The following is a 24,739-nucleotide window of genomic DNA, read 5'->3' on the forward strand; positions in this document are numbered from 1 at the left end:
TGGATCACAATAACGGCATCAGGAATCCTCACTGGATCACAATAACGGCATCAGGAATCCTCACTGGATCACAATAACGGCATCAGGAATCCTCACTGGATCACAATAACGGCATCAGGAATCCTCACTGGATCACAATAACGGTATCAGGAATCCTTACTGGATCACAATGATGGCGTCAAGAATCCTCACTGGATCACAATGATGGCATCAGGAATCCTAACTGGATGACAGTAATGGGGTCAGGAACCTTCTCTGGATCACAGTAATGGGGTCAGGAATTGTCTTTGCATCACATTAGTAGCATCGGGAACCTTCTCTGGATCACAGTAAGAATCTTCTGTGGATTTCATTGCCTCTGGGTGTCTGTATTGTGTCATGTTAGCTAGTGAAGTCATCATCTGATGTGATAGTGCTGACTTTCAAAACTGAACACCATTTTCAACTCCTGGCTCCAGACTGGCTCAAAGATTTAAAAAATCTGTCATTCCGCTATTTGGTTAAAATACCGATTGAAGGTGACTAATGAAAGCAGTGTGAATTTTGACAGTGTGACAACTGATTGTGGGCTATTAACGATGCTACAAGTCTAACAGGGCATGTGTTCTTGTCACAGTGCCTTCAATCAATTTCTTCACCTTGTGTTCTTTCATGGGGGATGAATTTCTTTCATATCCCATAATTCACTGTAGCATAACTACATCACGGCGCTCCCCTTGATCACCAGCTACTGGTATGTTCTCGGTTTCTGGGCTTCTGCAAGTCTTACTGGGGTGGTATGAAGCCCTCGGCTAATGAAGGGGCCCAGAGCTAGACTAGTGCAGGAATGACGGCGATAAGTAGCAGGGAATTAGCTGTGAGTGAGGCGTTTGGGATGCTTGCCGTGGTTTACAGTCGGATTGATGCAATGTCCGTGGAATAGCATTTGGAAGGAGACTTGGCAGTGCCATCGCCCCGTATTTCATGTCTGTACTGTGCTTGTCCCTGGGGGCTGTGTGTCAGGCTGTGTTTTTGGAGTCTTTGATCACTGGCCAGAAGAACAACAACAGACCCTCAAACATCTGATCAGCGATGAGCTCGGAGTCACTGAGGAGCAGGGGAATCCTGCTCGGGGCTTTAGCTCATCACTTACTGTGTTATTTTCCAGCGTTCCTCTGTGATTATTCCAGAATAACATGAACCAGATCCATGGTTTTACATTATGCACATATTAACTCTTTGGCATGAATATGAATCTGACAGATGATCATGCCATTTTTGTAACGTTTCGCCAGTAGGTGATTCATTCATGGGACCTTCGACGTAAAACTGACCTAACATTTGAAAATAATTATGGCAGAATAATGGAGCCCGCAGAGCAGGTGTGTGAAGCCCCTGGGCATCAAACAGGCGGAAATGGCGCGGTGCTCCGTGGTTCTGGGAGAGCGAGAGCGCTCTAATTCCCTGTGATCCCGCAAAAGTAAGATAGCGGGTATCTCTCTTCCTAGGCCTGTTTGCATGCTGTTCCTTTTATTTATTCCATTAAAAAAAGACAACATTCAGACAGAAAATTAATTCCGTTCCTCATTCACTTTGAACTGTGGCCAGCACGCAAACATCTTTCTTTCTCATAAATTTCCAAAGTATTCCGGCATTAATTACACACAATAGAATAAGCACAGCTCTATGTCAGTGAATAATGAATGTCCTCTTGGGCTCACAGCTAATTAAGCAGGTGCGTACTGCAATCCCCGGACCTGACATGGCCCTTTTAAAAAGGGAACATGGGTTAAAATGCATCCCATTACGTATAAAGTATATATCTGCTGATATCATTTGTCTGAGATTTTATGGGATGCAGTAAGACTTTATATCCTAGACATTTGGAGGCATGCTTTCCTAGGCAAAGGCTCTAATGACACACATATATGTTTTTATAAACCCATTTTTAGCAAAGAAAGAAAAATATTTTTTGTCTCACTATGTATCATTGTTGCTGTCTGTTAGACTGTGAGTCTGTGTGTCAGTGCTGCGGTCTGCTGGGCTGTGAGTCTGCATGTCAGTGCTGCTGCCTGTCAGGCTGTGAGTCTGCATGTCAGTGCTGCGGTCTGCTGGGCCATGAGTCTGCGCATCAGTGCTGCCGTCTGTCAGGCTGTGAGTCTGCATGTCAGTGCTGCTGTCTGTCAGGCCGTGAGTCTGGATGTCAGTGCTGCTGTCTGTCAGGCCGTGAGTCTGCATGTCAGTGTTGCTGTCTGTCAGGCCATGAGTCTGCATGTCAGTGCTGCTGTCTGTCAGGCCGTGAGTCTGCATGGCAGTGCTGCTGTCTGTCAGGCTGTGAGTATGCATGTCAGTGCTGCTGTATATCAGGCCGTAAGTCTGCACGTCAGTGCTGCTGTCTATCAGGCCATAAGTCTGCATGTCAGTGCTGCTGTCTGTCAGGCCGTGAGTCTGCATGTCAGTGCTGCTGTCTGTCAGACCGTGAGTCTGCATGTCAGTGCTGCTGTCTGTCAGGCCGTGAGTCTTTTTGCAGCTGTGCCATGCATTTCATCAGAGCATGTGTGCATGTATGTTTGTTGTGTTGCTCCAGCTGTGACTGTCTGATCACCCCATGCTGCACAGAGCATAGAGGAGTGAATATTTCTCTGTGGGATTGAGCTCACATTTGATCCCACAAAGAGGACATGAGCAGGATGACTCTGAAGGTAATTTTGTGTCGATAGACTGCAGCGCCCTGTGCTTGACCCTCTGACTGTGCTTGTCAGCTGACTAACTCACTACCTCATTTGACTGATCCAAAGCCATGACCAGTGACAGCCAACAGTATGGAGAGTCTGCTAGATTTAAAATCTAGGATTGCCTCTTTCAGGGCATGCAGAGTACTGCAGTGACTAACTAAGGCAACTGACTTCCAAGTTGGTCACCAGTGTGGCTAAGCGTGTAACAGTACATGAGACTGGTGAGCTTCCTCAGTTCTGTATGACACAGCAGCCCGTAAATGAATGGGCACTGCATCGCACTGTCAAGGGCATGGCCAAACTACTGTCCTAGTGCGATAAACCAATGGGCACTGCTTCACACAGTCAAGGACACAGCCAAACTATTGTCCTAGTGCGATAAACCAATGGGCACTGCATCGCACTGTCAAGGACACGGCCAAACTACTGTCCTAGTGCGATAAACCAATGGGCACTGCTTCACACAGTCAAGGACATGGCCAAACTACTGTCCTAGTATGATAAAACAAAGGGCACTGCTTCACATAGTTAAGGACATGGATAAACTATTGTCCTAATGTGATAAGCCAATGGACGCTGCTTCACATAGCGAAGGACACGGCCGAACTATCATCCTAGTACAATACACCAATGGACACTGCTTCACACAGCCAAGGACACGACCGAACTATCATCCTAGTGCGATATATCAATTGCAGTGTTTCCCCTACCATTATATTAGGGGGGCGCCCCGCCCCCTCGAAGGCACTTCCCGTCCCCCCTTGAAGGTCAAGTTAATTTTATTTTCTATATAGCGCCAGATCACAACAGACGTCATTTCAGGTTACCTTTCCCATAGAAGAGGTCTATACATTGTCTTTTATTAAACAAACTAAATGGCCTTATGTTATTTATCTTATTTACGCAACAGCTTGTCATTTTTGTCTCTACGCGGTCACGCATTTACAATTCTCCTCTGCTCTCTGTAACGCGCACACAGGTAAGCAGACTCCCACCAGCGGACGGAGAGCGCGCGTCGGAAAATATGTCATGTCGACCACCTGAAAAGCAGACAAAAATACCTGAATTACTCAACTCTGGTAAAAATCCACGGAGAATTAAGAAAAGATAGGAAGAAGGGAGGTTGCAGCGTTCCGATGGCTAAAATAACTTGCTCATCTTCTATCTCGGACTTGTCAAATGTGAAATGCTATTTGGTACAGGTGGTGCTTTTGTTTCATTTTCGGCAACCATGAACTATCACTATTTTAAGCTATCAGCTATCACTTTTAAAGCCTAACAGTTAATGTATTTGCAAGTTAAGACAAACATGTGCAATAGGCTGCAAGGAGACCATCTTGACCCTGCTTCACACAGCCAAGGACACGACCGAACTATCGTCCTAGTGCGATATGCCAATGGGCACTGCTTCACACAGCCAAGGACACGACCGAACTATCGTACTAGTGCGATATGCCAATGGGCACTGCTTCACACAGCCAAGGACACGACCGAACTATCGTACTAGTGCGATATGCCAATGGGCCCTGCTTCACACAGTCAAGGACACGACCGAACTATCGTCCTAGTGTGATATTCCAATGGGCACTGCTTCACACAGCCAAGGACACGACCGAACTATCGTACTAGTGCGATATGCCAATGGGCACTGCTTCACACAGCCAAGGACACGACCGAACTATCGTCCTAGTGTGATATTCCAATGGGCCCTGCTTCACACAGCAAAGGACACGACCAAACTATCGTCCTAGTGCGATATACCAATGGGCACTGCTTCACACAGCAAAGGACATGACCGAACTATCGTCCTAGTGCGATATGCCAATGGGCACTGCTTCACACAGCAAAGGACACGACCGAACTATCGTCCTAGTGCGATATGCCAATGGGCACTGCTTCACACAGTCAAGGACACGACCGAACTATCGTCCTAGTGCGATATGCCAATGGGCACTGCTTCACACAGCAAAGGACACGACCGAATTATCGTCCTAGTACGATATACCAATGGGCACTGCTTCACACAGCAAAGGACACGACCGAACTATCGTCGTAGTGCGATATGCCAATGGGCACTGCTTCACACAGTCAAAGACACGACCGAACTATCGTCCTAGTGCGATATGCCAATGGGCACTGCTTCACACAGCAAAGGACACGACCGAACTATCGTCCTAGTACGATATTCCAATGGGCACTGCTTCACACAGTCAAGGACACGACCGAACTATCGTCCTAGTGCGATATGCCAATGGGCACTGCTTCACACAGTCAAGGACACGACCGAACTATCGTCCTAGTACGATATGCCAGTGGGCACTGCTTCACACAGTCAAGGACACGACCGAACTATCATCCTAGTGTGATATGCCAGTGGGCACTGCTTCACACAGTCAAGGACACGACCGAACTATCGTCCTAGTGTGATATGCCAGTGGGCACTGCTTCACACAGTCAAGGACACGACCGAACTATCGTCCTAGTGCGATATGCCAATGGGCACTGCTTCACACAGCAAGGACACGACCGAACTATCGTCCTAGTACGATATACCAATGGGCCCTGCTTCACACAGCCAAGGACACGACCGAACTATCGTCCTAGTACGATATACCAATGGGCCCTGCTTCACACAGCCAAGGACACGACCGAACTATCGTCCTAGTGCGATATGCCAATGGGCACTGCTTCACACAGTCAAGGACACGACCGAACTATCGTCCTAGTGCGATATTCCAATGGGCACTGCTTCACACAGTCAAGGACACGACCGAACTATCGTCCTAGTGCGATATGCCAATGGGCCCTGCTTCACACAGCCAAGGACATGGCCGAACTATCGTCCTAGTGCGATATGCCAATGGGCACTGCTTCACACAGCAAAGGACACGACCAAACTATCGTCCTAGTACGATATACCAATGGGCCCTGCTTCATACAGCCAAGGACATGGCCGAACTATCGTCCTAGTACGATATACCAATGGGCACTGCTTCACACAGCAAAGGACACGACCAAACTATCGTCCTAGTGCGATATGCCAATGGGCACTGCTTCACACAGCCAAGGACATGGCCGAACTATCGTCCTAGTACGATATACCAATGGGCACTGCTTCACACAGCAAAGGACACAACCAAACTATCGTCCTAGTACGATATACCAATGGGCACTGCTTCACAATGTGGTGGCTTCATGAAAAAGAATATGGACATGGATTTTCAGGTGTGAATCTGGTGGGTCTGTGGTTGGGGGCATCATGGAAATGGTTTTATGTGTCAATCTGGTGGGTATAAGGGTATGACTCGGGTCAGTTTGTAGGTGTAACCTGCTTGTCTTGTGGGTGTGGCTTGTAATGACACAGGATGAAGATGATGACTGTGAAACCTTGTCTACATCATAATGACATGATGGTATCCTGCCTGTGGTCCATCTCCATGGTGCTTAAGCTGCTTTTGTTTCATCCTCCATGCAGAGTTGGATCCCCAGGGGCTTCAAATCTAAACAATGGGTAAGTAGTCAGGCCCCTGATGCAGTGACGATAGACCCTATTTAGGATATTAGGGCTCTGTTTCTTCCTATAAACAGTATCAATATCTCATTGGTGTCAAATTGCACTCCCCCTCCCCCCTAGGGTATGTCGATTATTGTAAACGTTGAGTCAGGACTGTGCTTTTGTTAAAGTGTGTGTGTGTGTGTGTGTGTGTATGGTGTTTGTGCTGTACTTGGGAGTGCATGGAGATGTTGTATATGCGTGAGTGCATTTGTCAGCATGTTTGTGCATCTTTGTTTGTGTGTGTGTGTGTGTGTGTGTGTGTGTGTCTGTTTCCTCAGAGCCATTAACCACAGCAGAGTGACTGGTGTGAAATTCATAAAGTGCTGGGTGATACATTAGCCCTTAATCCTTGGAAAAATCGATGCTTAATAACCCCTAAGAATGTAGGTGTGCTGTTCTGTTGGGCTGCCGGTGCAGTCCCTTACCTCAAGGAGTTCAATTCCTGCGCATTAGTGTCGTAAAATACGAGCCTGAATTACAGCGGCCTGAGGACTGCTGCATATCGGGGAGGGCAGAGCTGCTGAGTCTTCTTGGGAATGACGGTATGGACCTAGCTGGAGCTTTTGGGGACTGAATCAGCCACAAGGACCAGTCCACTCAACTAATGTCCCGAGTCCCCAGTCAATCTCCTACTCTGCTTCCTGGGAGCGACATTACTCTGGCCACAAACTCATTTTTGTACGCTGAACTTCATGGACGGGGGTAATATAGAGCTCCAGAATTTCAGTTAAGGTCAGGACCCCAGCTCCCAGGTTAAATCTGGGATGCTAACTCCCAGGTTAAGGTCAGGACCCCAGCTCCCAGGTTAAGTCTGGGACGCTAACTCCCAGGTTAAGGTCAGGACCCCTCTGGGTTTAAGCATTTACAGTATCTAGTGTTGCACCGTGGTCTGTATTCCACAAAAGGCCTTGTGGCCACTGATGTAGATAAGTTTGGTTGTCCGATGTGGTGAGTGGTGGGAGCCTCCCACCCTCTGCAGAGCCACTGAAGTCTCTGCTTTAATAACACACATAACTTCCACCAGGCAGAAAACACACTCCATCCCCCTGCCACCATAAATGGCTCCCTGAAAAATCAATGGCCAATTTTGTTTTGGGAATCTCTCTGAAAAAAGTGTGTCTGTGTGTGTGTGTTTCTAAGGTCAGGACTCCTGTTTGTATGTCTGTCTGTCTGTGTCTACGCAGTGTTTGTTTTCCTGTACGAGTGTTTTTATATATATATAAAAGTGTTTGTTTTCTTGTATTTGTTTGTCTATGTGGTGTTTGTTTTCCTGCATGTGTTTGTATATCTATGCAGTGTTTGTTATCTTGTATTTGTGCTTGTTTGTGTATGTAGTGTTTGTTTTCCCATATGCATGTTTGTTTGTTTAACCAGTGTTTATTGGTAGTGCTTTGCTTTTGTGTGTGATATGCAATATGCACACTTGAGAAAATACTGATTATCAAACAATCCAGTGTGAATTTGTAGATTTATTTCATGACAGACTTAGCATTAATGTGCTTGTTGTAATGACAAAATTCTCACTACACTATTACCATACTATAATCATTATACTGTTAACGGGGTCATAAGAACCAACTTCACAAATCCAACAGGAACTGCTTCCAATGCCAAAAGTGTCAGCTTCACAAACACAGTGAACCTGCTTCATAGTTACAGCTTCACAAACACGGCTGACCCGATTCACACAGATACAGCTTCACAAACACGGCTGACCCGATTCACATAGTTACAGCTTCACAAACACGGCTGACCCGATTCACACAGTAACAGCTTCACAAACACGGCTGACCCGATTCACACAGTAACAGCTTCACAAACACGGCTGACCCGATTCACACAGTAACAGCTTCACAAACACGGCTGACCCGATTCACACAGTAACAGCTTCACAAACACGGCTGACCCGATTCACACAGATACAGCTTCACAAACACGGCTGACCCGATTCACACAGATACAGCTTCACAAACACGGCTGACCCGATTCACACAGTTACAGCTTCACAAACACGGCTGACCCGATTCACACAGTTACAGCTTCACAAACACGGCTGACCCGATTCACACAGTAACAGCTTCACAAACACGGCTGACCCGATTCACATAGTTACAGCTTCACAAACAGGGCTGACCCGATTCACACAGTTACAGCTTCACAAACACGGCTGACCCGATTCACACAGTTACAGCTTCACAAACACGGCTGACCCGATTCACACAGATACAGCTTCACAAACACGGCTGACCCGATTCACACAGTAACAGCTTCACAAACACGGCTGACCCGATTCACACAGTAACAGCTTCACAAACACGGCTGACCCGATTCACACAGTTACAGCTTCACAAACACGGCTGACCCGATTCACACAGTTACAGCTTCACAAACACGGCTGACCCGATTCACACAGTAACAGCTTCACAAACACGGCTGACCCGATTCACACAGCTACAGCTTCACAAACACGGCTGACCCGATTCACACAGTTACAGCTTCACAAACACAGCTGACCCGATTCACACAGTAACAGCTTCACAAACACGGCTGACCCGATTCACACAGTAACAGCTTCACAAACACGGCTGACTCGATTCACACAGTTACAGCTTCACAAACACGGCTGACCCGATTCACACAGTAACAGCTTCACAAACACGGCTGACCCGATTCACACAGTTACAGCTTCACAAACACGGCTGACCCGATTCACACAGTAACAACTTCACAAACACGGCTGACCCGATTCACACAGATACAGCTTCACAAACACGGCTGACCCGATTCACACAGTAACAGCTTCACAAACACGGCTGACCCGATTCACACAGTTACAGCTTCACAAACACGGCTGACCCGATTCACACAGTAACAGCTTCACAAACACGGCTGACCCGATTCACACAGTAACAGCTTCACAAACACGGCTGACCCGATTCACACAGTAACAGCTTCACAAACACGGCTGACCCGATTCACACAGTTACAGCTTCACAAACACGACTGACCCGATTCACACAGTAACAGCTTCACAAACACGGCTGATTTTAAATGTTCGAATTCAGGGGTTGCATCCTTCAAAATATGTAGTCTACAGTGGCATAGCTCTTCAATGTTCTTCAAAGGTCAAAAAGAAGGTGCTGTGAAATGGGATGGTCCAGCCTACAGATGATTTCCTATTTGCATCACCAGCTGTTCCCATCTTTACCTTTGAGTCACGAAGTGCCACTCTGACTGCTTGGCCGGGACACACCCACTTTACCTCGGCGCAAAGAATCTTGGGATATGTCGGGCTGCAAAGAATCCATCGCATGGATCCTTCGTGACTCAGCAAAAGAGGGACGCATTTCTAGACTGTATTTGAAGAAGCCTTTGAAATAGGACAGCCTTGTTTCACCACTGTGACGCATTCGGTGTTGAAATGTAGTCAGGGACGCCCCTTAATTCGGACAGAGCCAAAGTGGTGCAGTGCAGGCATGCACGAAAATGCATGCGCAGGTGTGAGGTACAAATTGGGCAGGTAGCACTGATCGAGTAGGGACATGCTTAAAGGGATTTCATGAAACAGCACCAGCTGCTGAGCCTGACAGACAGTTGAATGTAAGACTGTGATTCTCAACCTTTTTTGCACCATGACCCAATTTTTAACATGCCAGCTCAGTCCGAACCCTGAATCAAGTATAGATTTACATTAATGCTATGATCAAGCATGCGGTGCACTCTGCAGTTTACGCCAAACAATGACTATCACACAAATCTGATTGTATATACCAGTGAATTTTAAATTAAGCATCTGTGGTTTGACTTCTTGGATTGGTTGAATGTTCACTAGTTTTGCACTAAACAGCTGCTGACCCAAGACCCATTAATATAAGTTGATTATAGGACTGGAGCTGGGAAATCTGATCGTGGATCAGTATACCGCTGCACCACTACTCACTCCACATCGTAACAGCTTCATAAACAGCTTATAACTTATAACTGAAATCTGAACCTATTTTTTGTCTTGAGTTTGTCTCTGTAATGAAAGCTGTATTCATACAGTGACATAATTCTCTCTCCACTGCAGCCTGACTAGGAACTGCGGGGGTTTCGCTACAGCTACTGGAGAGTGATGCCACCTGTACAATGGAAACCTTGACCCCCCCCCCCCCCCCACCATGCTCTCTGAAATGGCGCGACTCTACCTGTAAGTGCACAGAAATCACTTCACGTTGGAGCGTGAACCTCTGCTGACAGTAATTGGCCCATCTGCTTCGGAGCCGAGCTGCTGTTGTCACAATGATGGGCCCTAGCGAGCACCAGGCAGACAGGGGTGTGGGGCCCCAGTGGAGCCACACTGATTCCTGGAAGCCCAGGGTTATAGTGAACAGCCCAGGGCTCACTAATCTCACTGCTCGCTCTCCCTGCTCCCAATCTTCCTGGCCTCGTCCACGTTGGACGTTTATGGGCTTCAAATGCAGTTCATCTGATCCAATCTACATCATACACGAACTACACACATCAAAAGCGTGTAGCCGCTGTAGCTGGTGAGCAGCTCAATAGCCAGGCATTTGTAACACCTTCAGTAACGTATAAAGCAGGATACGCATTTTAAATGAAAGGCACATAACTATATTCCAGCAATTGAAAAAAAAAACTATGTGTTCTGCTAACAGATGTTCATCAGGCTGTAACGCAAAATGTGGCCAAAGAGCCAGCGTGCGCACTACTGCGTAGTCATCAGTGTTCTGCAGAAGCACGGCTTCGAAATCATTAATAACACAAGCTGATTGCTTTTACAATATCACGTACATGTAGAGCCTCTGGTTGTGTGAGGAGACGGGGAAGTCTGTTTAATTTCCACACGAAATATTAAGCCAAGGAATAACCGAAACAAAGAGCTTAACTCAGATATAAAAAGAAAAAACATTGAATTTCCGGACGCCGCCTCCGTCTGAACGAGCAAGACAATGCAAACAATCTTCTCATAACAGGCAAACGAGAGATTTTGTCCATCACTGCTGTTCTGCGTCTTTGTTCAGGACTTCAAAGAGGTAAATGTTAAGGACGTGGCGGGTTTAGCGGTGAGCATTTCACTGGGTGCGTTTGCAGGCATCATTTCATCTTTCGGTTCCTTTTATATTAACTTCCACGATGACAAACACTTTTCTTGGGGGCATTTCAGTTTTTAATTAATGTGAGAGCCCGTTTCCCAGAAGGCACCGGGCTGCTGTGCGCCTGGCGTCGGCTCTGCAAGGGGGAGGCAGAGGCTGCGCAGAACTTTCTGTCCTGACAGCATTAACCCGAAACACGGCCGTGACCAATGAATCTGATGGAGCGTCATAAACCTGAATGAATGTAAAAGCTCACGGAAATCCTGAAGTGTGGTCGAACATCAAGAACACGACTTTGGTTATGCTTTGACCTTAATGTGATCAAATATCAGCAAAATGTGGTGCAGACAGGGATATGGCAGCCGAAAGATCCCGTAAGAGCCGCTGACCTGGAACCTGAGCCCGGACCTCGATCCACGGTGCCCTAAACCTGCAGGTGCCCCCAGGAATGTGAGGAGGGGGGGCAGGCGGCATGCACAGGCTCGGGAATCGACGGCATCCTCAGTGCTGCAGGCTACTGCCATCCTCATCGGCGTGGATGCACGCAGGGAGCCCATTTCATCGGGCACTGGCACAACTGTGGCCAGGGACGCAAGCGGGCGTGTCCCGGAATACGCAGCCGAAATTACCCGCTAAATCGCACTGTTTTCAGGGGGTTAAAATAATCATCCCTCAAAAACGTCTAATTAAAATAATCACATTCAAAAATCATGCACTTGGCTACACTCTGCAGCTATTTTTAGCTTTCTCATTAAAACACACAGCCCTGTAAAAAGCAGTGAAAAGGGAGTGAAGGTATTCAAAATATCTAATTATCACATGTAAAGAGTTCAAGGCCCAATTAAAAAACTTAAACTAGCCATTTTCAGAGCCTTCGCATAGCGAGTTAAACCGAAAGTGGCGAGGTCTTCCCCAGGGTACGGTGGGGAGGGTCCCCCCAACACCGGAGCGGGGGGTGCGCCACTTCTCTTTCCCGTCCACTTACGGAAGCGGATATCTCACTCGGGAGCAGGGTGGCTTATCCCTTAAAGGTTTCTGGTTCGGTCCTGGGAATGACCCTGGGACTGGGATCGGCTCCAGTCCACTATATGACCAGCAGGGAACATGCATGGCCCCTTGCAAGCCCTGGATGATTCTAGAACAAATCTGCTATTAATTCAAGTGTTCAAATAAGCCTAAATAATCGGAGGCCACTCAGCACTGGCGGTGGAGGAGCCGGCCATCCTGCTGTGCGTGTGGGTATCCTGGTGCTCGTGCAGAAGGTCAATCCTTCTGCACCAGAGCAGCAGTGGCTGTGGGGGCCAATGACCACGAGGTGAGCCTCCGCCCTTGAGGACCCAGTCATCAGGACTGGACACGTCTGCCTCTCGTGAAAGAGCCGTAAAGAGAACATGCGGCTGTGCAGGGAAGCAGGGCAGTGCAGTCATCTTCATTATTTAAGTAGTTGTGTCTTTAGAGCTGGTGTTGATAATGTTGAATATTGATAAAGTTTAAATATCGGTTTAATATCGGTTTAAATATGACCGATGCCAACGTCCTGATTTTTACTGAACGTTGTCCAATACCGATATGTTTAGCGATATATCGTGCTTCTGGAGGAGACATCGCTGCAGGCAGGGGTGGGGTGAGCGCGGAGACCATGATAGGGAGCGGGCTTCCCACGGGACAGCAGGGCCTCTTAGCCACTCCCCCACACCCCTGCCCCCCAGCATGTATAGCATATGCTGTGGGAGCACAGGGTCATCTTGTACCCCAATGGGGGTGCGGTGGGCTGTGGCCCATATTAATGTGGAGCATAAGCCCAGCAGGGGAGAGCGGTGGTGGGGAGGGGGGGGGGGGGGGGCGGCATTGACAAAATGGTTCCGAAAGACTGGAATGCCCACTAAGATAATAGAGTTGCATATGACCGTTAATGTCTGGGGGGGGGACTGACAGGCATTTGTAAGCGACTGCAGTGCACTGCATTAGACACTGACACTGTTCCCTGCTCCCTGTGTCACCTATGATCCAGATTCCTGCACCATGGAGGGGGTGGACCGGCATCGACAAGCAAAGCCCTAGTGTTGGGGAGATGCTGGTCGGCCCAGACACACTACAGTCCCAGTTGAGCCTCAGAGACATTGCGGTCCTGGTCGGGTTGGACACGCTGCGGTCCCAGTTGAGCCTCAGAGATGTTGTGCTCCTGGTCAGGTCGGACAGTTGTTGTCATCTCAGCATTAATAGGTACACCTGTTCAACTGCTCGATGAAGTAAATATCTAATCAGCCAATCATATATCAGCAGCACAATGTATAAACTCATGCAGATGCAGGTCAGGAGCTTCAGTTAATGTTCACATCAAATACCAGAATGGGGAAGAAAGATGACTTATAGTAAGTGACTTTGAATGTGGCATGGATATTGGTGCCAGGTGGGCTGGTATGAGTATTTCAGAAACTGTTGATCTACTGGGATTTTCACACACGGCCATCTCTAGGGTTTACAGAGAATGGGTCGAAAAAGATAAAACATCCAGTGAGCGGCGGTTCTCTGAGCAAAAATTCCATATTGATTCGGAGGTGAGAGAAGACTGACCAGCCTGGTTTAAGCTGATAGAAAGTAACAGTAACTTAAATAATCATTTGCTACAACCAAGGTATGCGGAAGAGCATCAGTAAACAAAGAAGTCGTCAAACCTTGAAGCAGGTGGGCTGCAGTAGCAGAAGGCCACACTGGGTCCTGTCAGCTCAGAACAGGAAGCTGAGGCTTCAGTGGGAATGGATTCACCCAAACTGGACCATGGATGTTGCCTGGTCAAACAAGTCTGGATGTCTGCTGTGTCATTCAGATTGTAGGGGCAGAATTTGGTGTAAACAACATGAAGGCATGGATCCATCCTACCTTCTATCAAAAATCCTGACTAGTGGTGGTGGTGTGATTGTGTGGGGGTTAATTTCTTGTCACAGTTTGGGCCCCTTAGTACCAATTGAGCATTGTTTAAATACCACAGCCTACCTGAGTGCTACTGCTGACCATGTCCATCTCTTTATGACCGCAGTGTACCCAGCTTCTAATGGCTACTCCCAGCAGGATAACGCACCATGTCATAAAGCTCATTTCTCAGACTGGTTTCTTGAACATAAAAATGTGGTCGCTGTACTCAAATGGCCTCCACAGTCAGCAGATCTCAATCCAAAAGAGCACCTATGGGATGTGGTGGAACGGGAGATTTGTATCATTAAGGTGCGGCTGAGAAATCTGCAGCGACTGCGTGATGCTGTCATGTCAACATGGAGCAAAGTCTCTGAGGGGCACCCTGCTTAATCTATGTCACGAAGAATTAAGGCGGTTCTGAAGGCAAAAAGGGGTCCAACCCGGTACTGGCAAGGTGTACCTAAAAAAGTGACCAGTGTGCATATATATTGGTATTTTCTATTAAGTAGAGAAAGTAATTTTATTAAATTATTAAAATAGTGTGGTCAAAACTAAATGCAAATTCAGTTTTTTCTTCACTGTTTGCAAATATACAGCTATAAGCATTACGTTCAGACATTTCCATCACTGCGAACAGAAGTCTCAAAATAAAGACAAAAATAAATTCTGCATATATTTGTGTTGCTGGAGATCGATAGCGAGCCCCCTTATAAACCCATTCACTCCACTAGGTCTACCAACAACATTGTTTTTTTTTTCTTCAGTTTATGACATCGCTCTTAAACCAGAAGGTGCGTGCTTATTAACAAAAAACTAAAATCAAAATCTAAAACCTATTTGGCAAATGGCTCTAAAAGCAGCGGCTGACAACCATTGAAAGTGCACTTAACTGAAAAGCTCCTCACTTTAAGGTATTACTCCTCAACAAAATAAGACAAATATAGCAAATTATATTTTTAACCTGCGAACCGTTTGTCAAGGTTTTACAATGAAATTAAACAAGTCAGAGCAATTGCCCTCCATCAGCTTTTCTGCGAGATGCTAACTGAATAACGTGATTTTAGCTGTGCATTCTGGGAGTCTGTGTAACGTCACAACAGAAGCTCTCGCTTTGTTTACAGCCAGGGATGAATACTATTAGCTTCTATTAAAAATAGAAACTAATATCTTTAATAGACCCCTAATTTTAACCCACAATAAAAGTATATCGATATAAAGAGTATTGTGTCATCCTGTGTCTCGCTCTGAAAACATATTGATATACTGTAAAAATTAGATGTACTGCCCAGCCTTAGTGGCTGTGCTCCTGGTCAACTGCAGACTGGACAGTGCCAAGAATCCACCTCCGTCACCAGTGCTTCCTTGCGAGCAGATGGATACAGCTTGGGCGTGGGAGATGGGGGAGGCACATGAATCATGGCAGGCAAGGGGAGTGGAGATGTGGGAGACACCAGGGGGCAGCTGATGAAGCAGGAGGGGCAGGAGAAGTGGGAGGGTCAGGAAGCAGAGGAGATAAGGGAGGAGCAGGGAGCTTAGGGGGAGCGGGAGAGGATGTAGGGGGCCAGGGGGAGTGGGAGGAGGCACAGGATGCTCAGGGCAATGGGCAGAGGTACAGGAGGCTCAGTGGAGTGGGAAAGGATGTAGGAGGCTCAGGGGGAAAGGAAGAAGGCTCCAGGGAGCAGGAGGAGGTGTGGGAGTTTCGGGGGAGCAGAAGGAGGCACAGGAAGCTTAGGGGGAGTGGGAGGAGGCACAGGATGCTCAGGGCAATGGGCAGAGGTACAGGAGGCTCAGTGGAGTGGGAAAGGATGTAGGAGGCTCAGGGGGAAAGGAAGAAGGCTCCAGGGAGCAGGAGGAGGTGTGGGAGTTTCAGGGGAGCAGAAGAAGGCACAGGAGTCTCAAGGGAGAGGGAGAAGATGCAGGAGGCTCGGGGGGAGTGGAAGAAGACACAGGAGGCTCAGGGGGAGTGGAAGGAGGCGTGGAAGGTTCTGGGGGAGCAGAAGGAGGCACAGGAGGCCTGGGAGATATGCGAGGTACTGGCAGGTCCGTGATGCGTCGAGGAGGCTCTCTAACAAGCCACTGTAAAGGTTGCTCCTGCCACAGGCACATTTGATGTGACACCACAAACAAGCAAAGCAATTCTCACAAGATCATAGAGGAGCTCACATTGGAAGCCCCTCCCCACCCTAACATCACACGGCCGTGACAGTTTACACAAAGGAGGAAAACAAAGCTCAACTCTGGATTCCGCTGCCAGTCGCCTTTCTCCTCTCAGATTCAGGTGAGACACTGATTTGCAGAGTTCATGCTGGGCTCCTACCACAGTGCCCTGATTATGAGCCGCACATGTCCCATTCATATCCTATTCATGTGCCACTCATACCCTGCTCATGCCCTACACATGCCCCTCTCCTGTCCCCCACATGCCCCTCTCCTGTCCCCCACATGTCCCTCTCCTGTCCCCCACATCCCCATATGCCCCTCTCCTGTCCCCCACATCCCCATATGCCCCTCTCCTGTCCCCCACATGTCCCTCTCCTGTCCCCCTTATGCCCCTCTCCTGTCCCCCACATGCCCCTCTCCTGTCCCCCACATCCCCATATGCCCCTCTCCTGTCCCCTACATGTCCCTCTCCTGTCCCCCACATCCCCATATGCCCCTCTCCTGTCCCCCACATCCCCATATGCCCCTCTCCTGTCCCCCACATGTCCCTCTCCTGTCCCCCACATCCCCCTCTCCTGTCCCCCACATCCCCATATGCCCCTCTCCTGTCCCCCACATGTCCCTCTCCTGTCCCCCTGTCCCCCATATGCCCCTCTCCTGTCCCCCACATGTCCCTCTCCTGTCCCCCACATCCCCATATGCCCCTCTCCTGTCCCCTACATGTCCCTCTCCTGTCCCCCACATCCCCATATGTCCCTCTCCTGTCCCCCATATGCCCCTCTCCTGTCCCCTACATGTCCCTCTCCTGTCCCCCACATCCCCATATGCCCCTCTCCTGTCCCCTACATGTCCCTCTCCTGTCCCCCACATCCCCATATGCCCCTCTCCTGTCCCCCACATCCCCATATGCCCCTCTCCTGTCCCCCACATCCCCATATGCCCCTCTCCTGTCCCCCACATCCCCCATATGCCCCTCTCCTGTCCCCCACATCCCCATATGCCCCTCTCCTGTCCCCCACATCCCCATATGCCCCTCTCCTGTCCCCCACATCCCCATATGCCCCTCTCCTGTCCCCCACATCCCCATATGCCCCTCTCCTGTCCCCCACATGTCCCTCTCATGCCGTGTTCATGTCCCACTCATGTTTCAGCTACTCTGCCAAACCAGAGGACCAGTTTTAAGGAAATGCATTCTTAATGCGCCGGATTGGCTGATGTAGAATGTGAATACATCTAACTGGCCTAAATTTTATTCTTTTTTCCCAGTCAGTTGTGATCTGGGACACTGGAAAATAATTTGATGGAAATTCAAAAGTCCATTTGAATTTCAGAGGAGTGGGGTTGCCAGTTATTTACGGATCAGCGCGTCACTGGATATTCTGAAGTAGCGAGGAATGGCCCTGTAAATCATAACAAACACGAACAGAGAAAACGCCAAAATCCCCAACATTGGGACTGCTGCACAGTTTCTGGTCTGTAGTACAGCTTTTGGAGAGACAGGGCGGCGCTGTGGACATGTGGAACCAAGCCGGGGGTATGGGACTGACCAACAGGGCTGAGCCAGTCACCCAAATCTACCAATTATCCCAGCTCCCAACCCTTTGCGGTCTGGGGGTAGGAAACACACTTTCACTGACTGGGGCGTGGTCACACATCTCTTCAAATATCATAAACTTAATTCATGGCAAATAAATTATTTCTTATATATTTGTTTTGCCATTACACTCATCTTAATTTGAATGTATATTGTAAATATGTCAGATTTATGTGACGTTTGTAATTTGACATCAAAGTATAGACATTGTAAAATGCAGTTTGGAACACTAGCAGAAACATTATAAAGTTATTTACATAATAAGCAATGGTGGCAGTTTGTTTTGATCCCAGATATCTGATCACCAAAGTCTTGGCTACATGAAGATGGATAAATGGTGTAGTTGCCACATTCAGTTGGATAAATAAATAAGAAAAACCAAACTCGTGTTACTATTTCTGGGCTCCTTTCATTGAATATGTAGCAACTTTCATGTGTATGAATTGACACCTGGCCACATCCCCCCCCTTTTATGGTGCATATGGGGGTGTATCTGGATCGCATTTCTCCATTGCGTTGTTCATCAAATTACCATGTGAATGCGATTTGGGTATGCGGAAATGCGGCTATTTATAATGCGAATAGCGATCCTCAGGTGAGGCAGCACTACACACCCCCCATGCAGGTAAAACAAAGAAAGGTCACGTGGTTTATTTTTTAGCCGATTTAACCTAATTTTAAAAACTTTAATACTTCCAACAATGGACGATTTGAAAACAAGACAGATTACGGATTTTGTCAGTATTTTTTCATTTTTCTACGATATGATTTCAACGAGTTATGAACTGAATTACACAAGAAAGATACGCGGCATCACTGACGATGCCGTCGACTCCAGAGGGTTAAAGGACTGTGTTCAAAGACTGTGTGTTTGTGTGTGTTGGAGATCAATTATAATTATGTATAGAGTTATTGACAGTCTGACACTGCATAATTCTGGCTGTGTGTGTGTAAGGCAGAGTGACTGGCTGTGTATCTTGGTGTGATTGATAGGGTTGTCCTTGTTGGGATTAGGGTTATGCCCCTAGGAATGAATGGACGGTCCCCATAAAGATGTGTGTGTGTGTGTGTGTGTGTGTGTGTATACATTTGTAAGGGAGAATGATTATTGGCTGTATCTCTTGAGGTAACTGGCTCTGATTGGCTGTGCTTCTCTGTGTGACTGAATCTTAGTTTCGCTTCTTGTTGTGACAGACTCTGTGTAAGACAGAGTGATTCATTGTCATTAGATGAAAAATGAGTGTAAGAGGAAAAACCCATGCTGACATCATGCCTTCAAACAAAAGACAAATAGAAGTTTAAGCATGGCGACATCGTAAAGCCCTGAGCAGAATCCCACACGGCTGTCCCTCAAGGTACCCCTTCTCCTCACCGGACCCCCCACACGGCTGTCCCTCCAGGTACCCCTTCTCCTCACCGGACCCCCCACACGGCTGTCCCTCCAGGTGCCCCTTCTCCTCACCGGACCCCCCACACGGCTGTCCCTCCAGGTACCCCTTCTCCTCACCGGACCCCCCACACGGCTGTCCCTCCAGGTACCCCTTCTCCTCACCGGACCCCCCACACGGCTGTCCCTCCAGGTGCCCGCTCTCCTCACCGGACCCCCCACACGGCTGTCCCTCCAGGTACCCCTTCTCCTCACCGGACCCCCCACACGGCTGTCCCTCCAGGTGCCCGCTCTCCTCACCGGACCCCCCACACGGCTGTCCCTCCAGGTGCCCGCTCTCCTCACCGGACCCTCCACACGGCTGTCCCTCCAGGTGCCCGCTCTCCTCACCGGACCCCCCACACGGCTGTCCCTCCAGGTGCCCGCTCTCCTCACCGGACCCCCCACACGGCTGTCCCTCCAGGTGCCCGCTCTCCTCACCGGACCCCCCACACGGCTGTCCCTCCAGGTGCCCGCTCTCCTCACCGGACCCCCCACACGGCTGTCCCTCCAGGTGCCCGCTCTCTTCACCGGACCCCCCACACGGCTGTCCCTCCAGGTACCCCTTCTCCTCACCGGACCCCCCACACGGCTGTCCCTCCAGGTGCCCGCTCTCCTCACCGGACCCCCCACATGGCTGTCCCTCCAGGTGCCCGCTCTCCTCACCGGACCCCCCACATGGCTGTCCCTCCAGGTGCCCGCTCTCCTGACCGGACGCTCCACACGGCTGTCCCTCCAGGTGCCCGCTCTCCTCACCGGACGCCCCACACGGCTGTCCCTCCAGGTGCCCGCTCTCCTCACCGGACCCCCCACACGGCTGTCCCTCCAGGTGCCCGCTCTCCTCACCGGACCCCCCACACGGCTGTCCCTCCAGGTGCCCGCTCTCCTCACCGGACCCCCCACACGGCTGTCCCTCCAGGTGCCCGCTCTCTTCACCGGACCCCCCACACGGCTGTCCCTCCAGGTACCCCTTCTCCTCACCGGACCCCCCACACGGCTGTCCCTCCAGGTGCCCGCTCTCCTCACCGGACCCCCCACATGGCTGTCCCTCCAGGTGCCCGCTCTCCTCACCGGACCCCCCACACGGCTGTCCCTCCAGGTGCCCGCTCTCCTCACCGGACCCCCCACACGGCTGTCCCTCCAGGTGCCCGCTCTCCTCACCGGACGCTCCACACGGCTGTCCCTCCAGGTGCCCGCTCTCCTCACCGGACCCCCCACACGGCTGTCCCTCCAGGTGCCCGCTCTCCTCACCGGACCCCCCCACACGGCTGTCCCTCCAGGTACCCGCTCTCCTTACCAGATCCCCTGTCCCAGTGAGCTGTCCCTCGGTGTGGATGCCCCCCACCCCCCAATCCTCCTAGCAGGGATGTGTGACTGCTGAGTGGCAGTAGCGGTGCCGGGCTGGTGCGAAGCCGAGCCCCGCTGGGTGCTGTGAGCCCTGTCACGTCTTGCCTCGCAGCATGGAAGCGCAGCACAGCCCCGGCCCACATCGATCGCCATGTCTGCGCTAATAGGGCCGCTCTGCTCGTGCTGAAAAGCTTCTGCGACGTGCTTGACTGGCGCTGGCACTGGCGCCCCCCCCGGGCCGATTCCCCACTGTGCGCCGCGCTCTAATTGCACACTGCAGCACAGAAATATCAATCGCCTATTAAAGAACAACAGAGCAGTTTGGGATGATTGTTAATCTCATTCTTCAAAGGAATCTGGGAGGACAGCAATATTTTTCTCTTGTTAGGATATCTTGAGGTGTACTTAATCTTTCCAGCTCAGAAAAAACATGAAACAAACCTGATATTGGTACTAGCCCAAGACTTAGAAATTGACCCTGTGTGGCCTCCCGTTGCCCTGTGTAGGCCCCCATGTTTAAAATCCAGACACAACCACAGGCACATGTCTACAGACCTACAAGCAGAAGTACGCACAAGCAGGCATGACTGGGCGCAAATAAACACAAACATGCTGACGGAGATAAACTGCTTTCACACAAGTAGTCACTGTTTGGTGTTCATTACTACTTCTGAACATCCTGCACAGTAGACGGCACGAAGAAAAACTGAGCTACACTATAATACTCCATTATACAAACAGACCTGAGCTATGCTACGAGACTCAATTATGCAAAAAGACCTGAGCTGTGCTACGATTCTCAATTATGCAAAAAGACCTGAGCTATGCTATGAGACTCCATTATACAAAAAACTTGAGCTATGCTAAGCTAGGAGACCATTATACAAACAGACCTGAGCTACGCTAAGCTAAGAGACCATTATACAAAGAGACCTGAGCTACACTAGGTTTGAAGACCATTATACAAACAGACCTGAGCTATGCTAAGCTAGGAGACCATTATACAAACAGACCTGAGCTACACTAGGTTAGGAGACCATTATACAAACAGACCTGAGCTATGCTAAGCTAGGAGACCATTATACAAACAGACCTGAGCTACACTAGGTTAGGAGACCATTATACAAACAGACCTGAGCTACTATAAGCTATGAGACCATTATACAAACAGACCTGAGCTACACTAGGTTAGGAGACCATTATACAAACAGACCTGAGCTATGCTAAGCTAGGAGACCATTATACAAACAGACCTGAGCTACACTAGGTTAGGAGACCATTATACAAACAGACCTGAGCTACTATAAGCTATGAAACCATTATACAAACAGACCTGAGCTACACTAGGTTAGGAGACCATTATACAAACAGACCTGAGCTACACTAGGTTAGGAGACCATTATACAAACAGACCTGAGCTACTATAAGCTATGAAACCATTATACAAACAGACCTGAGCTACACTAGGTTAGGAGACCATTATACAAACAGACCTGAGCTATGCTAAGCAACAAGACTCCATTATTCCGGTCTCATTTTCTTGCCAAGTCTGTACAACATTCTGCCCCATGTACCTTCCTCACACCATCTTTATGCTACTTTATTGCCCTTTGATGGCGATCCCTTTTTGCATAGTGTGTTGAAACACGCTCATACATTTCAGGCTGACAGGTGATGCTGATGGTTCCAGATAGACCCAGATCTTGGCATAGGGCACCACACCTTTAGGGCTTTCCAATCCCTACATCAAGCTATGCGAAACACCCCACCAAACAGTGATGAGCAGAGACCAGTGGTGTTTTAATGGAAATGACAGTGCCACCTACTGGGACACTCTATTTACTACGACTTTGTAAAGAAACTGTAGAGTGAGACACAACGAGCCCACTTCTGGGGTCACCCCGGGTTAAGCAGAGTCGACATACACTTAGCCCCTCAATGCCCAAGTGTCCCTGTGACACGGCACCACACACAAGCACCTCCTACCTGAGATGATGGGAGCCAGGCGAAAGATATCAGAGAGGCGGCTGTTCATGGGCTCATATGGGGAGTCCTCCAAGAAGTCGTTTCCTGAGCAGGGAGATACTGGAGTCAGCAGGGACACAACAGTGCTGCGGTGTGTGCGTGTCAGGGAGGTGCGCATGGAGAGTGTGCTGTGTGTGTGTGCGTGTGCATGGAGAGTGTGCTGTGTGTGTGTGCGTGTGCATGGAGAGTGTGCTGTGTGTGTGTATATGAGAATGTACTGTATGTGTGTGTATGGAGAGTGTGCTGTGTGTGTGTGTGTGTGTGTGTGTGTGTGTGTGTGCGTGTGCATGGAGAGTGTGCTGTGTGTGTGTATATGAGAATGTACTGTATGTGTGTGTATGGAGAGTGTGCTGTGTGTGTGTGTATGGAGAGTGTACTGTGTGTGTGTGTGTGTGCATGGAGAGTGTGCTGTGTGTGTGTATATGGAGAATGTACTGTATGTGTGCTGTGTGTGTATATGGAAAATATACTATGTGTGTTTGTGTATGGAGAGTGTACTGTATGTGTATGGTGAGTGTACTGTATGTGTATGGAGAGTGTACTGTATGTGTATGGTGAGTGTACTGTATGTGTGTGTGTATGGAGAGTGTGCTGTGTGGAGAATGTACTGTATGTGTGTGTGTATGGAGAGTGTACTGTGTGTGTGTGTGTATGGAGAGTGTACTGTATGTGTATGGAGAGTGTACTGTATGTATGTGTGTATGGAGAGTGTACTGTGTGTGTGTATGGAGAGTGTGCTGTGTGGAGAGTGTACTGTATGTGTGTGTGTATGGAGAGTGTGCTGTGCTGTGTGTGTGTATGGAGAGTGTGCTGTATGTGTGTGTGTATGGAGAGTGTGCTGTATGTGTGTGTGTGCATGGAGAGTGTGATGTATGTGTGTGTGCGTGGAGAGTGCGCTGTATGTGCTTGTGTGGGGGGTGTATGTATGAAGAGTGGACTGTATGCGTGTGTGTATGGACAGTGTGGTGTGTGGAGAGTGTGCTTTGTGTGTGTGGTGTGTGGGGAGGTGTAGAAAGTGTTCTGTGTGTGTGAGTGCGTGTGGAGAGTGTGCTGTGTGTGTGATGTGTGCAGAGTGTGCTTTGTATGGAGGAGAGTGTGCTGTGTGTGGGGGTGTGTGGAGAGTATGCTATGTGTGGGGTGTGTGTGTGGAGAGTGTGATGTGTGTGTATGCCTAATATGATACGCTTTCATTGGGCTCAAAACTTCTAGTGGCACCTCTGGAAGACTGTGTTGTGCGTGTGGTTTTAGAGTGAGCTATATGTACAGTTGTAATAATAATGCTTACATAGAATACATAAATTGTGTGCAGTGTATGCTGTGTGTGCAGTGTATGCTGTGTGTGTGGTTGGAGTGCATGTGCAGTGTATGCTGTGTGTACGGTTGAAGTGCGTGTGCAGTGTATGACGTGTATGGTTGGAGTGCGTGTGCAGTGTATGCCATGTGTATGGTTGGAGTGCGTGTGCAGTGTATGCCGTGTGTGCGGTTGGAGTGTGTGTGCAGGGTATGCCGTGTGTACCGTTGGAGTGTGTGTGCAGGGTATGCAGTGGGTGCAGTTAGAGTGCGTGTGCAGCGTATGCCATGTGTGCGGTTAGAGTGTGTGTGCAGTGTATGCTGTGTGTGCAGTGTATGCTGTCTGTGCGGTTGAAGTGCATGTGCAGTGTATGCTGTGTGTGCGATTAGAATGTGTGTGCAGCGTATGCTGTGTGTGCAGTTAGAGTGTGTGTGCAGTGCATGCTGTGTGAATGGTTGGAGTGTGTATGCAGCGTATGCTGTGTGTGTGGCTGATCCTTGGAAATATTTTTTGCAAAAATCACACTACATGAAGAATATATTTAAAATATACTTTAGAAAATGCATTTCTCCATATTTTAGACTAACGAAATTTCCCACAATTTTACACCTATCAAA

General features: G+C 48.9%; 1 protein-coding gene across 1 annotated transcript in view; it reads right to left on the reverse strand.

Moving 5' to 3' along the window:
• Positions 1-24,739, reverse strand: part of gfra1b (gdnf family receptor alpha 1b) — a 43,776-nt gene that overhangs the window by 16,575 nt on the left and 2,462 nt on the right. The window contains exon 3 of the mRNA XM_048986744.1: positions 22,793-22,876. Within this exon, the coding sequence (XP_048842701.1) occupies positions 22,793-22,876 (84 nt within the window). The remainder of the gene's footprint in view (positions 1-22,792; positions 22,877-24,739) is intronic.

This window comes from Brienomyrus brachyistius, chromosome 20 (assembly GCF_023856365.1).
Source record: "Brienomyrus brachyistius isolate T26 chromosome 20, BBRACH_0.4, whole genome shotgun sequence".
NCBI classification, from domain to species: Eukaryota; Metazoa; Chordata; class Actinopteri; order Osteoglossiformes; family Mormyridae; genus Brienomyrus; species Brienomyrus brachyistius.